The following is a 17083-nucleotide window of genomic DNA, read 5'->3' as shown; positions in this document are numbered from 1 at the left end:
AACTAATAAGGTTGACTAAGATTATTAGTTTAAATAATTATTGACTTTTAATATGATTATGACTCAAAGGGGTTGACTTAACTTTAAAATGTCAACCAATAATAGAGACATTAATTAATGATTAATTTTGCCTACCCTTCCTCAAATCACGTTGATTTAACGTGTAGGACAATCACCGTACATGACCTCTATTAAGATGATGCTGATTTGTCAACGACCGTCCCAACAGCATGGCTTCTTAAGGGTTATGAAGTGATCATGCAGGATCATAAAGATTTGATTGGATCATAATCGGTTTTATTTAGCAGCCACTTGGGGGCGCAAAGAGTTGCGATGAGATTTGATCTCATATGTTAGGTTTGTTTCCCGGTAAAATTTGAAATTATTTGTGTGTCCATAATATTGTACACTTTCAGAATAGATACAAAGATGCATATGTACAAATTTCTTCTATGAAACTAATGACCAGCTTATACATCCTCTACAAAATTTAATACTCTTCACCTGTGGCTAGTACTACACTATTACAATCGCTATATTTAGGCGAAAAAAATTGACTCAAACATCAAATGGCTAACACGGATCTACAAAGCAAGTGTATTGTTCCCTAGTGATCCTTATTCATTGCACCTTTCGGTAATCAGTAATACCACTTAGGTCTGAATTCTTCTTCCTGTTCTGTTAGCTCCCTATACTGGTACCACTCACTTCCACTCTTGCCCACAGGCAAGGGAGACCGAACAAAAATTTCGACAGGTTTTGGAACGTGCACATTAAAATGTAGTTCATTATCAGGAAGTTCAGGAATTGGATCTGCCATCCTGAGCTCTTTGCTAATTGGTTCGACGGTAATCCATCCCAGGCCGGAAATTGCTATATCAGAAGATGGTCTGCCACGGAAGGAAATGAAGACATTAGAACATTTATGAATCATGATGGAATATTTTTTAAAGATTGGCCTAAAAATATAACAAAGTCACAAACCATAACAATGACGATTACAATTGACTTACCTCTCTGGGTCATCAAATCTTAACTGCAATCTGCGCTCTGTTTCAAGTCCATTCCAACTCTCTGCTCTTTGCTTGCTGGTCGGAGGTGTAAGCATAAGTCCTATTTCTTTCTGAAACCATAAGTCCGTAACATCAATACAAACCATCGACCAACATCAGTAGTGGACTAGTGGTGCATACAAAACATCCAGCAACCAAGACAGTGCATTCATATTCATGCATAAATTATTACAAGTATATGAATGAAGCCTACATTGCCACATTCTTGCATGGAATAAAACAGATTTTGTTAACTCCATCCCACAAATACATTTCCTTCTTTTCTATTCACAATACCAATACACCAGCTTATCTTATCATTTAATGTGCATTGGAATTTGAGTAGTCGATGATAAAAATGAGAAGCATGTCCTGGAAGAATAGCTTACAAAATTACCTTGTAAAATTCGTCAGCTTCTGCTGTAGGCACTATGTGAATCTGCAAGGCCTTTGGTCCATAGAAGGTCAAACGTGTACATGGGAGAACCTGAAATTTGTAAGAATGAGAAGCATCTTAGCCATGCAAGGTACGCCATTACAGTTTCATAACTATAACAACTAAAATGTGAAGATTAAACCTTTAAAACATCAACTCTGACAAGACCACCCCAGAAAATTGAGAAACCCTCCATTCCACGGGAACCTGAAATGGTTTCTCGGTTGCTCTGAAACATATGATGATTTGTTAATAAGGTAAAGCAAATATGGGTGCAGATGCAGAGACGAGAGAAAAAAACAACAGCAAATACACATACAGGAATTGATCGACCCTTCAGTCGACTTCGAGGAGCAAGTAAAGGTAAGTCATCTGTAGGAACAACAGCACCTTGCCTATGGTGGAGATGCACTCCAGGGGTGTCGTATAATTTCTGTACCATTTCACTTAAGATGCTGAGTGGACAATCACAGAATAAGAGCATCCTAAGAAAATAAATAATTAAATAACCCAAAAAAAAAAAAAAAAAAAAAGCATCTTGGTGTTTCCTTACCCCTCCACTAAAGAAGGCATCAATGGGAATAGGACCCAAGGTAGTTCCTGGAACAGCAGATTGAATGGGCTTATATTTTTGAGCTGCTGCGGCCACAGGATCCCTTTCCCCCATCATCACTAAGTTTGAAAGACAACAAATGATTATAAATGCATTTGGACATGAGAAGAAGAATTCGGCACCAAAGACAAATATAACCAGCAAGGTATTTTTTTTTCAATAGTAAGAACAGGAGAATGGGGGTGGAAAGAGATCAAAGAAGTTATTGGGAATTCATGATCAAAAGAGCAATTTTTCTACTGCTAATAGAAGAGTAAAGCAAAATAAGCCATAAATTCAAAAGTTTGGACACTAGCCAAAGGACTTGAAACAAAAGCAACCAAAATTACAAACTTACTTAGTAATGCATTGATAAATGCTGATTTTCCAACATTAGCCGAGCCCTACAAAAACAGAAGATTATAAACAGTAGTAAAAATATCAAGATTACATAATAACATTGAGATACAGCCCCTGAAAACCACCAATTTCATTACAGAACTACACCACCCTCGCCATGGTCCATAGAAAATAAAATCACAACTATACAAGAAAATAATACATTTGAATTTTGCAAAACACTACTTTTTCCTCATTAGAGTACCGCACAGTCCATTTGTGGAAGATATATCCCTATATCCAAGAAAGAAGTCACTTTGAGTTCCATTCTTAATGTTTTTTGACTTCCATTCTTAATGTTTTTTGACTTCCATTCTTAATGCTTCATCTTAGCATGTCAACTTTCAAAAATAACCTCATATTACAGCACTTTGCTAATCATTGTCTTTCTGAGTTAGACAAACTCATACAAAGTATAACATTGGAAACAAATGCCAAAAGCTGACATACAAAATGCATTCTACTAATGCAAATAATTGAATAAGCTTCTGAACAAACTGGATTCAGCCAATTGTTAATTTAAGGAATCACCATTTATACTGACATCAATCTTTTTGCAACTGTATGATAGATACCGACTTACATAGACCAAAAAAAAAGCCAATAAAGCTAAATTTTAGCTATTAAATAAGAAGTGTACACCTCATTTTTTGATTAGGATTCAATTGAGTTTGAACCCCAACAATCTTGGGCATGAAAGTATTCTTGAAATAATTCTTTCCTTAAGAGAAAGTCTATTTGCTGGAGATACTACTAACTTTTTGCTTGCAATAAGTCTAAAGTGCAACTGCATTCTACATACACATGGCTAGCATATCTTGTATCAAATAAGCAAGAGGCAAGTAAAACAAAGCCAGTCAAGATTCTGTTTACACTGCATATTAGCTCCAACGTAGAGATCAAGGAACCTACTAACCATGATGTATACATCCCGTCCCTGCAAAGGAAACAGAAGCCATAAATACTGAGAAATAGAAGGGAAACAGAACAGAATAAATGTCTCAGATTTGCAGATAAAATTGTGCTTCTTACTTCTTAGGCTATAGTATTGATCAAGTCTAATTCCAGTACTTTTTCATACTCCTAACTAGCAATGTTGACTTTGAGGATATTGCAAAACTTTTCACATGCACAAGAAAATGGATCTGGATATGGACACTACACAAAGGCAATGCCTCTGAAATTACAAAGTTTGTACAAAAGCTGTCTAAGAATAAATATGCAAATGACTAAAAAAAAAAAGTGGTTACACGACCTACTACCACAGACGCCACAACTACTGCAGCCTCTGACTTAGACTCTAGAGCATTTATGCGAATGCTACACAGAATGCCTCTGCCTGAGGGTAAAGACATGAATAAATCTCACAGCTCTCACCAATTTGATCAAACATTGCAGATCAAAGAAAATCAACAAACCTTTTTCTCCTCCTGAATTTCAGCAACAACTCCAGATATTCCAACCAAGGATTTTGAACTTGTTAGGTGAACACTTAAGACACTGAAATATAAACAAACTCGATTAGAGATTAAATGGAGTAACAACTAACAAGAAGACCACACACCAACTGAGAGAGAGAGAGAGAGGGGGGGGGGGGGGGAGAGAGAGAGAGGGAGAGAGAGAAAGAGAGAGAGAGGGGGGGGGAGAGAGAGGGAGAGAGAGAGAGAGAGAGATAACAACTAACAAGAAGACCACACACCAACTGAGAGAGAGAGAGAGAGAGAGAGAGAGAGAGAGAGAGAGAGAGAGAGAGAGAGAGAGAGAGATAACAACTAACAAGAAGACCACACACCAACTGAGAGAGAGAGAGAGAGAGGGGGGGGGGGGAGAGAGAGAGAGAGAGAGAAGGGGGGGGGGGAGAGAGAAGGCGGACAAGAAAAATATGATATTGGACCTGTAAAACATCAAGTACTATAATAGAAGCTAGGGGACATAGTCAAAAGACACTAGCTATTGGAAAGTGAAGCTGCCCTCATTGAACTTATGATTTAACATCACCTCAAAGCCCAACCAGCATATCTCATTAGATACTATATTCGAAGATAGCAGATCAGCTGTGTCAACAAAAGAAAACAGAACAAGTGCAGAGGGAAGCAAATTGGCCATCAGTATTCAGTAAACACAATTAGAAGTGTGACAAAAGTGTTTACCCCAAAATCACTTTCTAGATCACTTACCCTACCTTATACAACAAACTTTTATTTCCCCAATTTCATAAATTTGGAAGGGAAAGGAGAAATCTAGTGCCTAAATATTACTCCCCTAGGTCAACTTCCAGAAAGAATTCTTCACATACATCAACCCTTGACAGTTCTTTGACTAAAATTGAAAATCATGTTTATAAGTAACATTTCCCATACATCAATCCTTGACACTTCTTTAAAGATGGGCTTGAGCAATGTAAAACTTACTTGAGTTTTTTCTTTGTAGTAGCCTCAACTATCCAATCACCAACACAATTCATGTCAGTCCCTTTAGGAAGGAGATCAATCTGAATGGAGGTGAGTATAAGAAATAATAAAAAGCTAGCAGTGTAAGTGTTACTACACTCAATTGGGATCTCAAGAAGGGATTATTACCTTGGTCACAACCAATATTATTGGATTTGCACCTGTAAGATCACGCACACGAGACAAGAAACTGCCATTGAAGTCAACAATATCCACCTACAACATTTAAATTAATTAATTTTATTGACCACCTGAGGCATGTCATACCTACTTATCTCGTACGCACCAAATGCTTAAATTATACCTTAAACAATAAGGCCGTATGATTCTTTTTGAATGAAGCAAATCTAAAGAAACATTAAAATTTCAGTCTAATCTGATACTATATTGACAGAGTAACAGTCAGCGTTCACAAACTTTGACCAAATGTGGCCTATAACTTTGAAATACAAGGAGTATCTTTCAAGATCATGAAAAAAAGTATTGAGAGAAAAGTAAATAAAATGCAGTGTGAGAATCGGTGCATTACTGCCTTTTTCAAATGTTTAAAAGAGAAGCAGAGAAGATATTTGTTATGGTTAGAAAATTGATGTTTCATTGATCACTCCATTTACAGGGTTTTAAACTTTTAATGGCTTTTACCTTTCTCATCATATGTTGTAAGGTTTTGATGATTGTAAGCAAATGATGATTACCTAAATAATATGTGTATTGAGATGTGCATGAACAAGCCATTAAGCATGAAGACTGTTGAGTACAGATTAGAACATTATTGAAGATGGTTCCCAACATACAATGTATGGATCGTGCTTTAGTTCTTCAGGGGGGGGAACACAAAGAGAAAAAGAGTTTATGAGGGGGAACACAAAGAGATGGAGTCTAAACCTACAAACGTATTGTTAGACATTGTATGCAGTTCCTAAGAAGAAAGAGAAATAGTTCTTTGCAAGGAACAAGTTGCAGCTGAGTAGGAACAAGCAAAGAGAAGTTCAACAGAAGCTCTGGAGTAGAAGCTTCATCATAGAAACATGAAGACGACAGAAGAATAGGAGTATATTTTTCTAGGAATCATGTAAGTATGTTGGATAAGAGAAATTGTTTGGAACAAGCCTAAGGAACTACATTGGAACTTCAGTCTAGAAGGAACTGAGTGTTGCTGACCAGTGAGTTCCTGCCGGCAATCCCTGACCCGACCTGATAACACAACCCGAACCCGACCCGAAGTTACTAAAGAAACCCGAACCGAACCCGAAAAACCCGAACTCGACCCCACTTGACCCAAATCTCATATTTCGTAATAATATTAAGTTTTACGCTATTTTTTTGATAGTTTCTAAGCATAACCCGAAATTGACCCGAAATTTGACCCGAACCCGACCTGCTAACCCGAATTGCCACCCCTAGTTCATTCTAGTCAGTTTAGAATTCGTGTATATGAGGAACACGAGTTTGCACAGCACTAGAAGTCAGTTTTCCACGTTAGTAGTCATTGCCTTATCTTTGCTTACTTTCTAGGTCGTTAGTTTTGACTTGATATAATTTATTTTAAATAGATTTTATTTTATAAAAGATAAGTTTTTAAAATAAAATCTGATTTTCTTTTTAGCCAAAATGATAATTTATTCTCTTTATTTTCTCCTAGTTTTAAGGTAGACCTGATCAAGTATGGCCCGACCTGATTTTGGGCGGGTTTTGTCAGAATTTTCCGGCCCGAATTCGGGGTTGGGCCCAGCCGGTCCGATTTTCTATTTTTTTGGACGGGTTTGGAAATACGTTTTTATGCATATTTAGTTGATTTTTTAGGCTCGGACCGAAAATGGCCCGAAAAGCCCGCACGGCTCGACCATTTTGAATGGGTTTGGGCACAAAAATTCCGGCCCGAGAAGTGGGCAAAATTTGTTAGCTCTGAGCCGAATCCAGCCCGCCCAATGATCACCTCTATTTTAAGGGATTTGTTTTAAGGTTGTTTCCTATCTAATCTCTAATTAGTTTAGTATTTCAAATTAAACGGGTTAGTTATTTTAGGATAAAATATTTTTATTTATTCTTAATGAATAAAATCCGAATCATTTTTTAATTAATAAAAATCTGATTTGGTTATTATTTTATTATTTGGTATTTTCTATTTTTATTTATTTAGCTTTTGGAAAATAAAAATATCTTTGCACGTTTAATATGAAACAACTTTTTAGTGGAGAAAAATTAGGAGATCATGGAGAAAATATTTTTGACTCCAATCCATGTCTTCCATTACTTCTTATGTTCATGGAGTTAATGGAGATAATGCCTAGAATTTAGGAAGCACTACTATTATGGTTGAAGATCATGGGGTGAATGGGTTTGTCTTTGAAGCACTATAAAAAGAGATGTTCTCATTCATTCCAAATTGTCTGGCTTGAGTGAGTCATTCCAAATAGCGTATGTCTCAAGTGGAAGAGCAGTAGAAAAGAATTATATTTTCTCTCCACGTTTTTAAGTCAGTTCCTTCATGTTCCAAGTTCCTTACAAGTCTCAAAAGTGTCCAACATATTAGTTTTATTCAGTATATCTTTTTATATGTATTTGAGAGTTGTTTAAGGGTTTGAGTGAACTCTTGTAATGGAGAATTCATAAGGGTTTGAGTGAACTTTTGTATTGGGGTGAGAACTTGAGTGAGTTCTTTGTATTGAGAGAAAGAGAAAGCTTAGAGTGAAGCTTGAGAGAAAGAGAAAGAGTAAGGCTTTGAGTGAAGTCTTAAATTAGAGAGAGTTAGAGTGATCGAGGGATCGAGGGATTAGTTGACTGGGAAACTCGAGTTCGTTGAGGAACTCGCTAGAGGCTCAAGTTCCTTATAGGTTGTAACAGAGTCGTTGGCCTATTTTAGTGGAATGTTTTGAGTCAAAATCCCTTTGGGTCGAGGTTTTTCACTTCCTATTTGGCTTAGGAAGTTTTTCTTGTAAAATCTCTCTTGCACTATTTCTCTACTTGCGTTAAGTTTCTTTTAATTCCGCGAAAAGTGACTAGCAAGCTCCATACTACAATTCACCCCCCCCCCCTCTTGTAGTATTTCATCTAAATAACATAATAGCTCAACAATGTAGACACATTGTAGAGACAAGATAAGCAGCAGTAAACTATGGTTACAAAGTTACAAACTCAAACCAAGAACATTACTTTCATCACATATACATAAACATCATGCTGCATATTTTGAGGGAATATGTAAGCAGTTCAAAGGCACAACCGCACAATTGATCATAACATACTAGTAAGTACACAGCCAACCTTGAGTCGACCCTTAGACATGGCCACTTAAATTTAAAAGAAGACTCTATAGAGGAAGATCCAGGGCAACCACCTGAGCTCAAAAGCCAGGGAAGGGGTTTGTCATTAATCTGGGGAAAAAGTAAAGGCCATTCATGATTCTTAGCAAATATGTGATCTAGGGTGTTAAACAATATACAGAAAACACGGAAGCTGGTAGGCCAGTTGGAAAAAAGACTACAACTCATGCCAGAAACAAGTTTAGTGAGCATTCTGATAAGCTTACCAATTTAACAATCAACGCTTTCTCATGGCGCAAGTGAGAAAGCTTATCACGTAACTCCTCAGCAGTAACAAATTGCTTTCCTCCAGCATAACCTCCATGCCCACCAACAGCAGTAATCATATGTCCATGTGAAAGAAGACGACACCTCCCACAAATAACAGTTTTGAGCTGGCGATGCTTCTTTTTCTGAGTCCAAACAGAAACAGTACAGTCTAAGAACTATAAATATCTTAGGCGAGCTTTAAGTATCATACACTGCTCTAGGCTCTAGCTCATTCATCAATCAGTCTACGAGTACCCCAACATAACATTCAACATGATTATATCAGATTAATAACATCTAAGATCACAAATAACCTAAAATAATCCACTATCCATTATCCATTTGCCAAACTTTCCTAATGGCTGCCATATATAGGTACAGGAAGCCTAGATATCAACAAACAAACAGTAAACTATGGGCAAGCAATTATGAGTTAACTCCTGCTTTTGCAATGGCGGTCATACAACATACGCCCACCATCCAGAATTAAAAGTCACATTGATATCGTAATTTGAACTAGCAACATGACAACTAAATCCTATGAATAGTAGTCACATCAATAGCGTAATTTGAACTAGCAACGTGATAACTAAATCCGAAAACAGAAGTACATACCAAACGCACAATCACCTCATTCAATTGACCGATTCCCCCACCCCAACTTCCCAATTAACCCAAAAGATAAAAAACTGGAATTTCACTAAAACCGAACAAAATAGTAGCACAAATTTGAATAACTCATGTAAAATTGTAAATTCACACACAGAACTACTACGTACTAACTTAAAACAGTACTAACATCCTGTTCATCAAAATTAAATAATTTATAGAACTACTCATACCAGCTCATAGGTATCCGGGTCAACAAAACCCGGAGCATCAACTTCCTGAATCTGCAAAGGAGCTCCACAACCATAACAACAATCAACCGAATTCAATCCCTTAAATGACCCACTTAACTTCTCTTTCTTCTTCCTCTTCTTCTTATTGGCAGCAAGAACCAATTTTGAAGCAGCTTGAGCATGGTGGTGCTCCAGGAAGAGCTGCCCCCGGGTGGGAGCGGCAGCTCCAGCGCCTTCGGTTCCGTTTTCGGAACCCGAAATTGGAACTTGGGTTGGTGGGTTTTGGGGATTTCCATGGAGTTGAGGGTCTGAATTTGGAGCTGCTGTAGCACTGCATTTGATGAGAGAGAATTTGGGAAGGTGGGGTTTGAAATGAAGGTGGGAATTTGAGAAGGGGTTTTGGAATTGGTGAGGAAGAGAGGGAAGAGAAGGGAAGATGGAGAAGGTTTTTGGAGGCATTTTGATGGAGGGTTTAAGGATAAGGAGAGAAAAGTGTTGAAATGAGCATATTGTGTCTGGTATTTGTAGGTTACTGTTAATTGGCAAAATTAAGCATCATTCAAAATTAGAGTTTAGCGTAATACTATATTACTATGTACTAATGTTTTCCTAAAAACAAAGTACTAATGTTTAGCAAAAGTTGCAATAAAGATACCTACGTTTAACTTGTTGACTCAGGGGCTCACTGAAGATAACTTTTACGGTATAACTTGTTATACCCGGTTAATTGCCTTTTTCTAAAATTAAAAAAATTAATGAAAAATTATATCAGCAAATCTCAGAAATCGAAACTAAGTCATCATTACACTTCTTTGGCAGGAGAACTAAAAGGGCATCTGCCTTTTCACCTTTCTTTCTCTATAAAAGCTTTCACTAGAAGCTTCCCCATTTCATTTCCATTATTACAAAAAAAAAAAAAAAAAAAAAAAAAAAAAAAAAAAGAGAAACAGAGCATCATCTGAGACGCCATTAATAGGGATGTCAATGGGGCGGGGCGGATGTTGGTCTTCCCATCCCCATCTAAATGTTTCATACCCATTCTCATCCCCATCCCCGCGGCGAGTCTAAAATCCTTCCCCATCCCCGCCCCGACGGGTACAATTCCAAAATCATCCATGTCCCAACCTCCACTTGGATATCCACCCCCACCTAATCCCCACCTAAGACTCGCCTAATCCCCGCCTCTCACATGCACAATCCTTCATAATTAATAAATATTGCAAAAAGAAAAAAATTATTGTAAATATTACATAATTTTTGTTTATAATATAAGTGTATAACAAAGTATTATTTTACTATTTGATTTTACACAATTTTTTTTATAAATTAGTATAAAAGTATTTAATTTTGTTTTTAAAAATATATATATGTAGGGATGGGGCGGTACAAAGTGGGGTGGGTGGGGATGGGGCGGATATGAAGTGGGGCGGCGCGGGGATAGGGCGGGTACAACCTAAAATCCACCCCCGCCCCATCACCCATGGCGGATATGGTTTTTATCCCCATCACCCAGCGGGGATGAGGCGGGTCTCCTATTTAACCCGTCCCACTGACATCCCTAGCCAATAATGTCCTGGCGAGAACCAAAGTCCCCAAAAGTTGCAAAGTTATACACTGCTGAAGGTATATTCCATTCTCTTGTCTTTTTTCTCTTAAATTTTAAAGTGATTTGTTGTCTGTATGTGAATTATGGTAGGGTTAGTGATGATGAAACGCGAATTATGCAAATTTTGATTGTTTTCCTCGATTATTTTGTTGTAATTGGTTTTGTTTATGAGTATGGAGTATGAAAAACTGGGTTGATCAATTTTTTTTTTTTTGGATTGTAATGCTTCTTAAATTTGCAATTTTGTTAGGATTTTGGGTAAAACAGGGGGTATAAGTTGAATAACTTAGAATTTGACCTGTATATGTATATGGCCTTAGGTATGGACGCATTGGCTCATGCTCACCCCATCTTCAGCCAACATGACCTTCTTGTCATTCACCTCTTTCCCAAGCTAGACTGGAAGGACCGTATACAGTGGAGAGGGTGTGCAAGAAATGGAGGTTATGGTGGCACCTCTGTCACTTGGTTTTCCGTCCCCCTTTCGCGGGCCCATACGTTGCGGCTGAGTGGATTCTCAACGACACCCTCTTCAACAGCGGCAGGGACTTCCATGCCTGGATGTCGAAGGACATGACGGTTTATTTTGATGGTATTCCTCTGTTGCTCAAGGAGGACTAGGTAGGGGAAGGAAAGTTAGGGGGGTGTTGTAAGGCAGCAAGTAGGTTTTTGGAGTCTGATGCTTTTTTAAGCTAATGTTATTTGTAATTATCAGTTTAAGTTTAAGTATCTAGGATGCTAACTTTGTCATGGGAGGTAGTTTTTTGTGTGACAAATCAAGGTATATCTTTTTGGGATTTGTCACCACCATGACAATGTAGGTAGTATGTGAAAGGCTTATTAGAGCTTGTCTTTTGTAATTAAACAAGTTTTTACGAATGAATGAATGATTAGCATCTTTGTTATATAATTTGAGTATTGTTCTCTGTGTTTTGATGTAATAATTGATAGTGATATGTTGATTGAATTGAATTATATAATTTGATGGTATTGATATTGAATTGTTTATGTTCATCTTATAAACTTAGAAATTTTTGTATAAGAAAGTAATGCATTATCTAAAAAATGTTTTGATTCTAATGTACAGATAATATGGTTGATGAGTTGAAACCTTGCTTAGTTGTACATCATGGTGGGGAATGGGTTGTTATAGGTGAAATGCACTATAGTGGGGGGTAGGGTGAATGTGTTTGAAGATATTCCAGACAATGTGAATTCATCATATGTGAAGCAAATTATTGATTTTTTGGAGTATAATGATATTATGAAATTACATTTCTTGGATACCAGGAAGACCTTACAAGATGGAGTTAGGTATATATCTAGGCTTTGACAGTAAAGCATTTGACCCTTTTTTTGTCATTGTTACTACAGTAAAGTGATACATTTATACTGTGAACATGAATTGGGTGGTAACATAGGGAGAAATGTAGGTATCGTTGCTGGATATGGCTCCTTTATGGAGCTACTGACTGGTGTAGGAGCAGGATGCTCAACTTAGAGTTGAGGTGCGTAGATTATGAGAGTAAAGGAACGGATGAGGAAGATACAGAATTTGTGAGTGCTAGGGTCAAGGTTACTCAAGACAGGAAAGAGCAATATTAGTATGAGGAAGAGGTTAATATGCTTCAAAGAGTAGCAGAATCTAAGGATAAAGCACCAGATCATTTTGGGAATGAGAGGGTCTTAGTGATGTTGACAGTCCTAGTGAATCTGAAGATGAAGTGGATTATGGGTACCTAACAGCACCTCAAATTGGTAAGAGGCAAAGGGTTTTAGGAGGCAGTTACAACATTGAACAAAAAAAAATTGTAGGTCAAAATTTTGAGAATGTTGTGATGTTTAGGAAAGCATTGGCTGATTACTGCATAACAGTAGGCAAGAATATTCTTTTTCATGGGAATGATCCTAATAGAGTTGGGGCCAAGTGAAAACAGTTTGATAAAGGTTGTGAATGAAAAATCTGGGCTTCATGGGAAAAAAATAAGAGAAATTTCATGGTCAAAACTAACATTGGGGAGCAAACCTGTGGAAGGGCACCTAGAATTAGGAACATGACTTCCACTTGGATTGCAAGAAACTTTGCAAACAAATTTAAGGTCAACCCTTGCATGAGAGTGCATGACATTATTGAAATTATTTGGTGGGAAAAGGGGATTAAGGTGAGCAGATTCATGGCATACAGAGCAAGAAAGAGAGGGCAAACCCTTATTATAGGTGAGTATAAGGAACAATATGCATTACTCCTTAGGTATGCTGCTGAGATTCTGAAAAGAAGTAATAGAGCCAACATTGTTTAAATTGCATATGAATGCAAATGTATTTCAAAGGTTGTACATAAGGTTTGAAGCTTCGAGGAAGGGATTTTTGGCTGGTTGTAGGCCCTTCATTTCACTCGATGGTTGCTTTATAAAAGGACCATTTGGGGGATAACTTCTGGTGGCAGTTGGGAGGGATGGGAAAAACCAGATGTTCCCCATTGCTTGGGTTATGGTTGAAATAGAGAGCACAAACAGTTGGACATGGTTTTTGTCTTTATTAGCTTCAAATTTGAGGATAGTTGAGGGTGCTCGGTACATATTTATCTTTGACCCGCAGAAGGTAATACTTGCAGCAGTAGCAGTTGTTTTCCCGGAGGCAGAGGTCAAAGTTTGTGCTAGACATGTGTACACAAATTTCAAGGGTGTATTTGGTGGGGGTTTGGAGTATAGGAAGCAATTTTGGATAATTGCTAAGAGTTGTACTAAAAATGAGGTCATGGAAAACATGGTTGTAATGAGGGTCATCTGTTGATGCTGCTGATGATTTGATGAATAGAAATTACGAGAAATGGTGAGGGCATTTTACACTTCCATGTCATGTTGTGACAGTGTTGACAATAACATGAGTGAGGTGTTTAATGCCTACATTCTAGGCTCAAGGCACAAGCCAATCATCACTATTTTAGAAGACATAAGGAAGGGCTTAATGGAGAGGTTACACAAAAATAGATGAAATATCAAAGAAAGAAATGGTACGGTGTTATGCCCTAGAATTCAGCAAATACTATAAAGGAATAAGATATGGGCTAGGAGTTGGAATGCATTTTGGGATGGAGGGTTCTGCTATGGGGTTAGGCAAGGGGCAACACAGGATAAATTTGTTGTGAACTTAAAGAACGTGTAGTTGTAATGCGTGGCAAGTTAGTGGCATTCATTGCAAACATTTAGTGGTGGCAATTTGGAACAAGGTTGATTAGCTAGAGCATTATGTGAATGAATACTTCACCAAGGAAACCTATTGAAGGCATGTGACTTCCTACTTAAGCCTTTAAATGGACCCCAAGAGTGGCCCCAGTCATATTCTGTTGTGATACCACCACATTTGAAAAAATTGCAGGGCACACTTAAGACAAAAAGAAGATATCTACAGGGGGAGGTCACAGCTGCAGGGAAGCTAAAGAAAACAATAATTTCTCAATCATGCAGCCTATGTGGTTTAAAAGAGCATAACAAGAGGAGCTGCAAGAATGGGGGGCAAGAGAGGCAACATAAATGAACTACCCCACCTAATCAGACAGAGGTAGAGGTAGGGATTAACTCAATTCCAATGCACAACAGGGAAGTAGGGATATATATTAACCCTAATGGATTTCAAGGGGTTGCTACTGTTAGTTTCTTGACATATTATAAAGTAATTATGTACTCATTATTTTTGTATTTTTATTAACACATTTTTCATTTTTTACACAGGGTGCTCAACCTCAAACAAGCCCTCCTTTACCAACTGTAAATAAAGCCCCTTAACCACCTCATAGAGCCTTTTATACTAACACTGATGGGGAGCAATCTGTTTACTCTTGATATCAACTCAGGCACTGCAGGTATAGGTTTTTTTTATTTATTTATACGGTAAGATACGGGGGTGCCTCTCCTATCACAGGAGGGGTGGGGGTGAAGATCGAACCCTGGTCATACCAGGGGGAGATGGACGGATAAACCATCTCTCTACTCCTTGATCCTTATGTATATAAACACATGTATTTGAATCAAATTTTTATTTATTATTATTGTCATATAGGCTAACAATACACCAATAACACTACAGGATCTAGCTAGAGCTAAGAGAATTGGGAAGCATTAACTAAGGTAAACTACCTTTACTTTATTTAACTACTACTACTGATGACTACAATTAATTCTTCAAAGCAAACCAAATAATTGCTACACACACAATCAGAATTACTTTCCACAGATCACAATTGAACCCCACTTTAATCCTAGCAGCCCTTTTCATCCTCAACATTATATAATCACTCTCCACCTTCCTTGCATAATGGTTTGATTGCTTCAATTTTGTCCTCAAGTTCATAACTTCTTGTTTTAATTCCTGCTTCTCCTGCATTAGTCCTAAAATGACTTCAGTCTGCCAATCAGTAGGGTCTACCGTGTTCACCCATTTGAAAAACTTGCAGCCTCTCCTTTCTGTTTCAGTATCATAATCAGGGCATGCAAGAAACCTTCTCCCAGGATTATCCTTAGTCCATGCCCTGCTCTTAGAATACTAGAAGGCCACAATGACATCTGTTACCTGTTGCATTCATTCTGAACATGCTGCTATTTTTTTTTCTTTGCAAAAAAATCGAAGTAAATTTGCAATTTTAACTTTTGATTTTTAACAGGAATGATGCAGAAGCTGTTGAAGTGTCATGAAGCATTACTAATTTATAGATGCAATTTTGCTGTTATTTTGAGCTGTTATTTTGAACTTTCAATGGCTACTTTATTTTAGTAACAACTATTTAATGGGAAAAATCAAAACATTAGTACCTTGCCTTATTAATGTCAGAATATATAATTTCCCTATTTTTTTTTTTTTCACTTGGTAACCGATTATAGTAGGTTACTTGGCCTGGAAATCGATTTGAGTACCTTCCCTGAAACAAACCAAACTTGAATACCTTCCCTGCAACTTTTTCCAAACATTAGTACCCAATATTACTATCAACTCTTCAAAATTATAATGTGTTTGATAAGACAACACATAAGTTTCATGAATTTTAAGTATGTGGAGGCGTGGAGCCTTGTTACTATTAATTGGCAAATTAAACATCATTTATTATACACCCTTTGTCCTTTTAATATAAGTATTTATTTTTGAGTTGAGTTTATATACATTTTGAGCTGGCAATATGTTATTGGTCAAGCAATAAAAATCTTAATTTTTACTTACTTTGAAATTTCAAATGAAAATTTGAACCAGTTTTAAATTAGACAGGTAAATATTATCTATCTTCTCTCTCTCCATTATTCTTTCTCCTACTAAACTTTGTGTCTCTATCTCTCTTTGACTCATTGCTGCCACTACCACCTCCATGTAGACATCGGCTCATCACCCTCCCTAGTGGTTGTGATTGTATGTTGATTTTGCCATGCCTTTCTCTCTCCTCAATTCATGACCCTAGTTGCTACTAGTGCCGCATGTCACGTGCTGACTACTTTGCCCTAGTCAGGCACCGTGCGCCACTTGCTTACAGTCCGTCGTAAGACAATTCAGGCTTTCTCCCTTGGCACTATTCTTTGTGCCCACGTAGCACAACCCTTTGTGCTGCTAGAATATATTTGCTAGCATGTCCCCTTAGTGCTAACAAGATCCCTTGGTTGAACTAAGCACTCACCCCTAGTGCCTTAGTCCGAATTTATGACTAAGTGTCGTAGATAATTGAGCACACAAGCTAACACCCTTGCTAGTATGCCCGATAACTCACTTGGCACCCTCGTGCCTTAGTTTTCCTCACACTCTATAAGTGTCTGAAGGAAAGAGATTGAGTTGCAAGAGAACACAAATGCTTTTGGAATACTTTTTGTATTACTCTCAACTTGAATGTACAAATGAGCCTTGGAGCCTATTTATAGTGCTCCACCTACTTACAAGCTTCTCTAGAAAATTCCTAACATTCTCAAATGGAGGGTTCTAGACTACACTAATCTAGAGAGTTCCCACCTCCAAAGGAACATACATACAAGGAGGTTTCTACACACACTTAAGCTTAGAATGCTAAAGACTAGCGTAGAACATTCTAGAACTTTACAAAAGTTATGTACATATGTTGAGAGACCTAGAAGACTCCTAATATATACCAGACCTTCCTTGGT

At 37.5% G+C, this 17083-nt stretch overlaps 1 protein-coding gene across 1 annotated transcript; it reads right to left on the bottom strand.

Annotated features, from left to right (window-relative positions):
- Nucleotides 1-339: 339 nt before the first annotated feature.
- LOC110717554 (putative nitric oxide synthase) lies at nucleotides 340-9907 on the bottom strand. Its single transcript, XM_021896287.1, has 13 exons — nucleotides 9344-9907; nucleotides 8459-8644; nucleotides 5059-5145; nucleotides 4891-4970; nucleotides 3898-3979; nucleotides 3396-3416; nucleotides 2439-2484; nucleotides 2042-2160; nucleotides 1808-1921; nucleotides 1631-1717; nucleotides 1450-1539; nucleotides 1014-1123; nucleotides 340-890 (listed from the first exon to the last, which is right to left on the bottom strand). Exons 1-13 carry the CDS (start codon nucleotides 9800-9802, stop codon nucleotides 641-643), a joined length of 1731 nt encoding a protein of 576 aa, XP_021751979.1. The 5' UTR covers nucleotides 9803-9907; the 3' UTR covers nucleotides 340-640.
- Nucleotides 9908-17083: the final 7176 nt, after the last annotated feature.

This window comes from Chenopodium quinoa, unplaced genomic scaffold (genome assembly GCF_001683475.1).
Source record: "Chenopodium quinoa cultivar QQ74 unplaced genomic scaffold, ASM168347v1, whole genome shotgun sequence".
In the NCBI taxonomy this organism is placed as follows: Eukaryota; Viridiplantae; Streptophyta; class Magnoliopsida; order Caryophyllales; family Amaranthaceae; genus Chenopodium; species Chenopodium quinoa.
The sequence above is the reverse complement of the archived record's forward strand: the minus strand, read 5'-3'. Positions and strand labels throughout refer to the sequence as shown.

What these genes read in the sequence shown, in the direction of transcription:
- LOC110717554 (XM_021896287.1), bottom strand. Translation starts at nt 9,802, where the DNA reads ATGCCTCCAAAAACCTTCTCCATCTTCCCTTCTCTTCCCTCTCTTCCT. An exon ending in ACCCGGATACCTATGAGCTG is followed by an intron (nt 8,645 to 9,343) that starts GTATGAGTAGTT and finishes GTTTGGACTCAG; the next exon opens with AAAAAGAAGCATCGCCAGCT. An exon ending in AAATTCAGGAGGAGAAAAAG is followed by an intron (nt 3,417 to 3,897) that starts GTTTGTTGATTT and finishes TTTCCTTTGCAG; the next exon opens with GGACGGGATGTATACATCAT.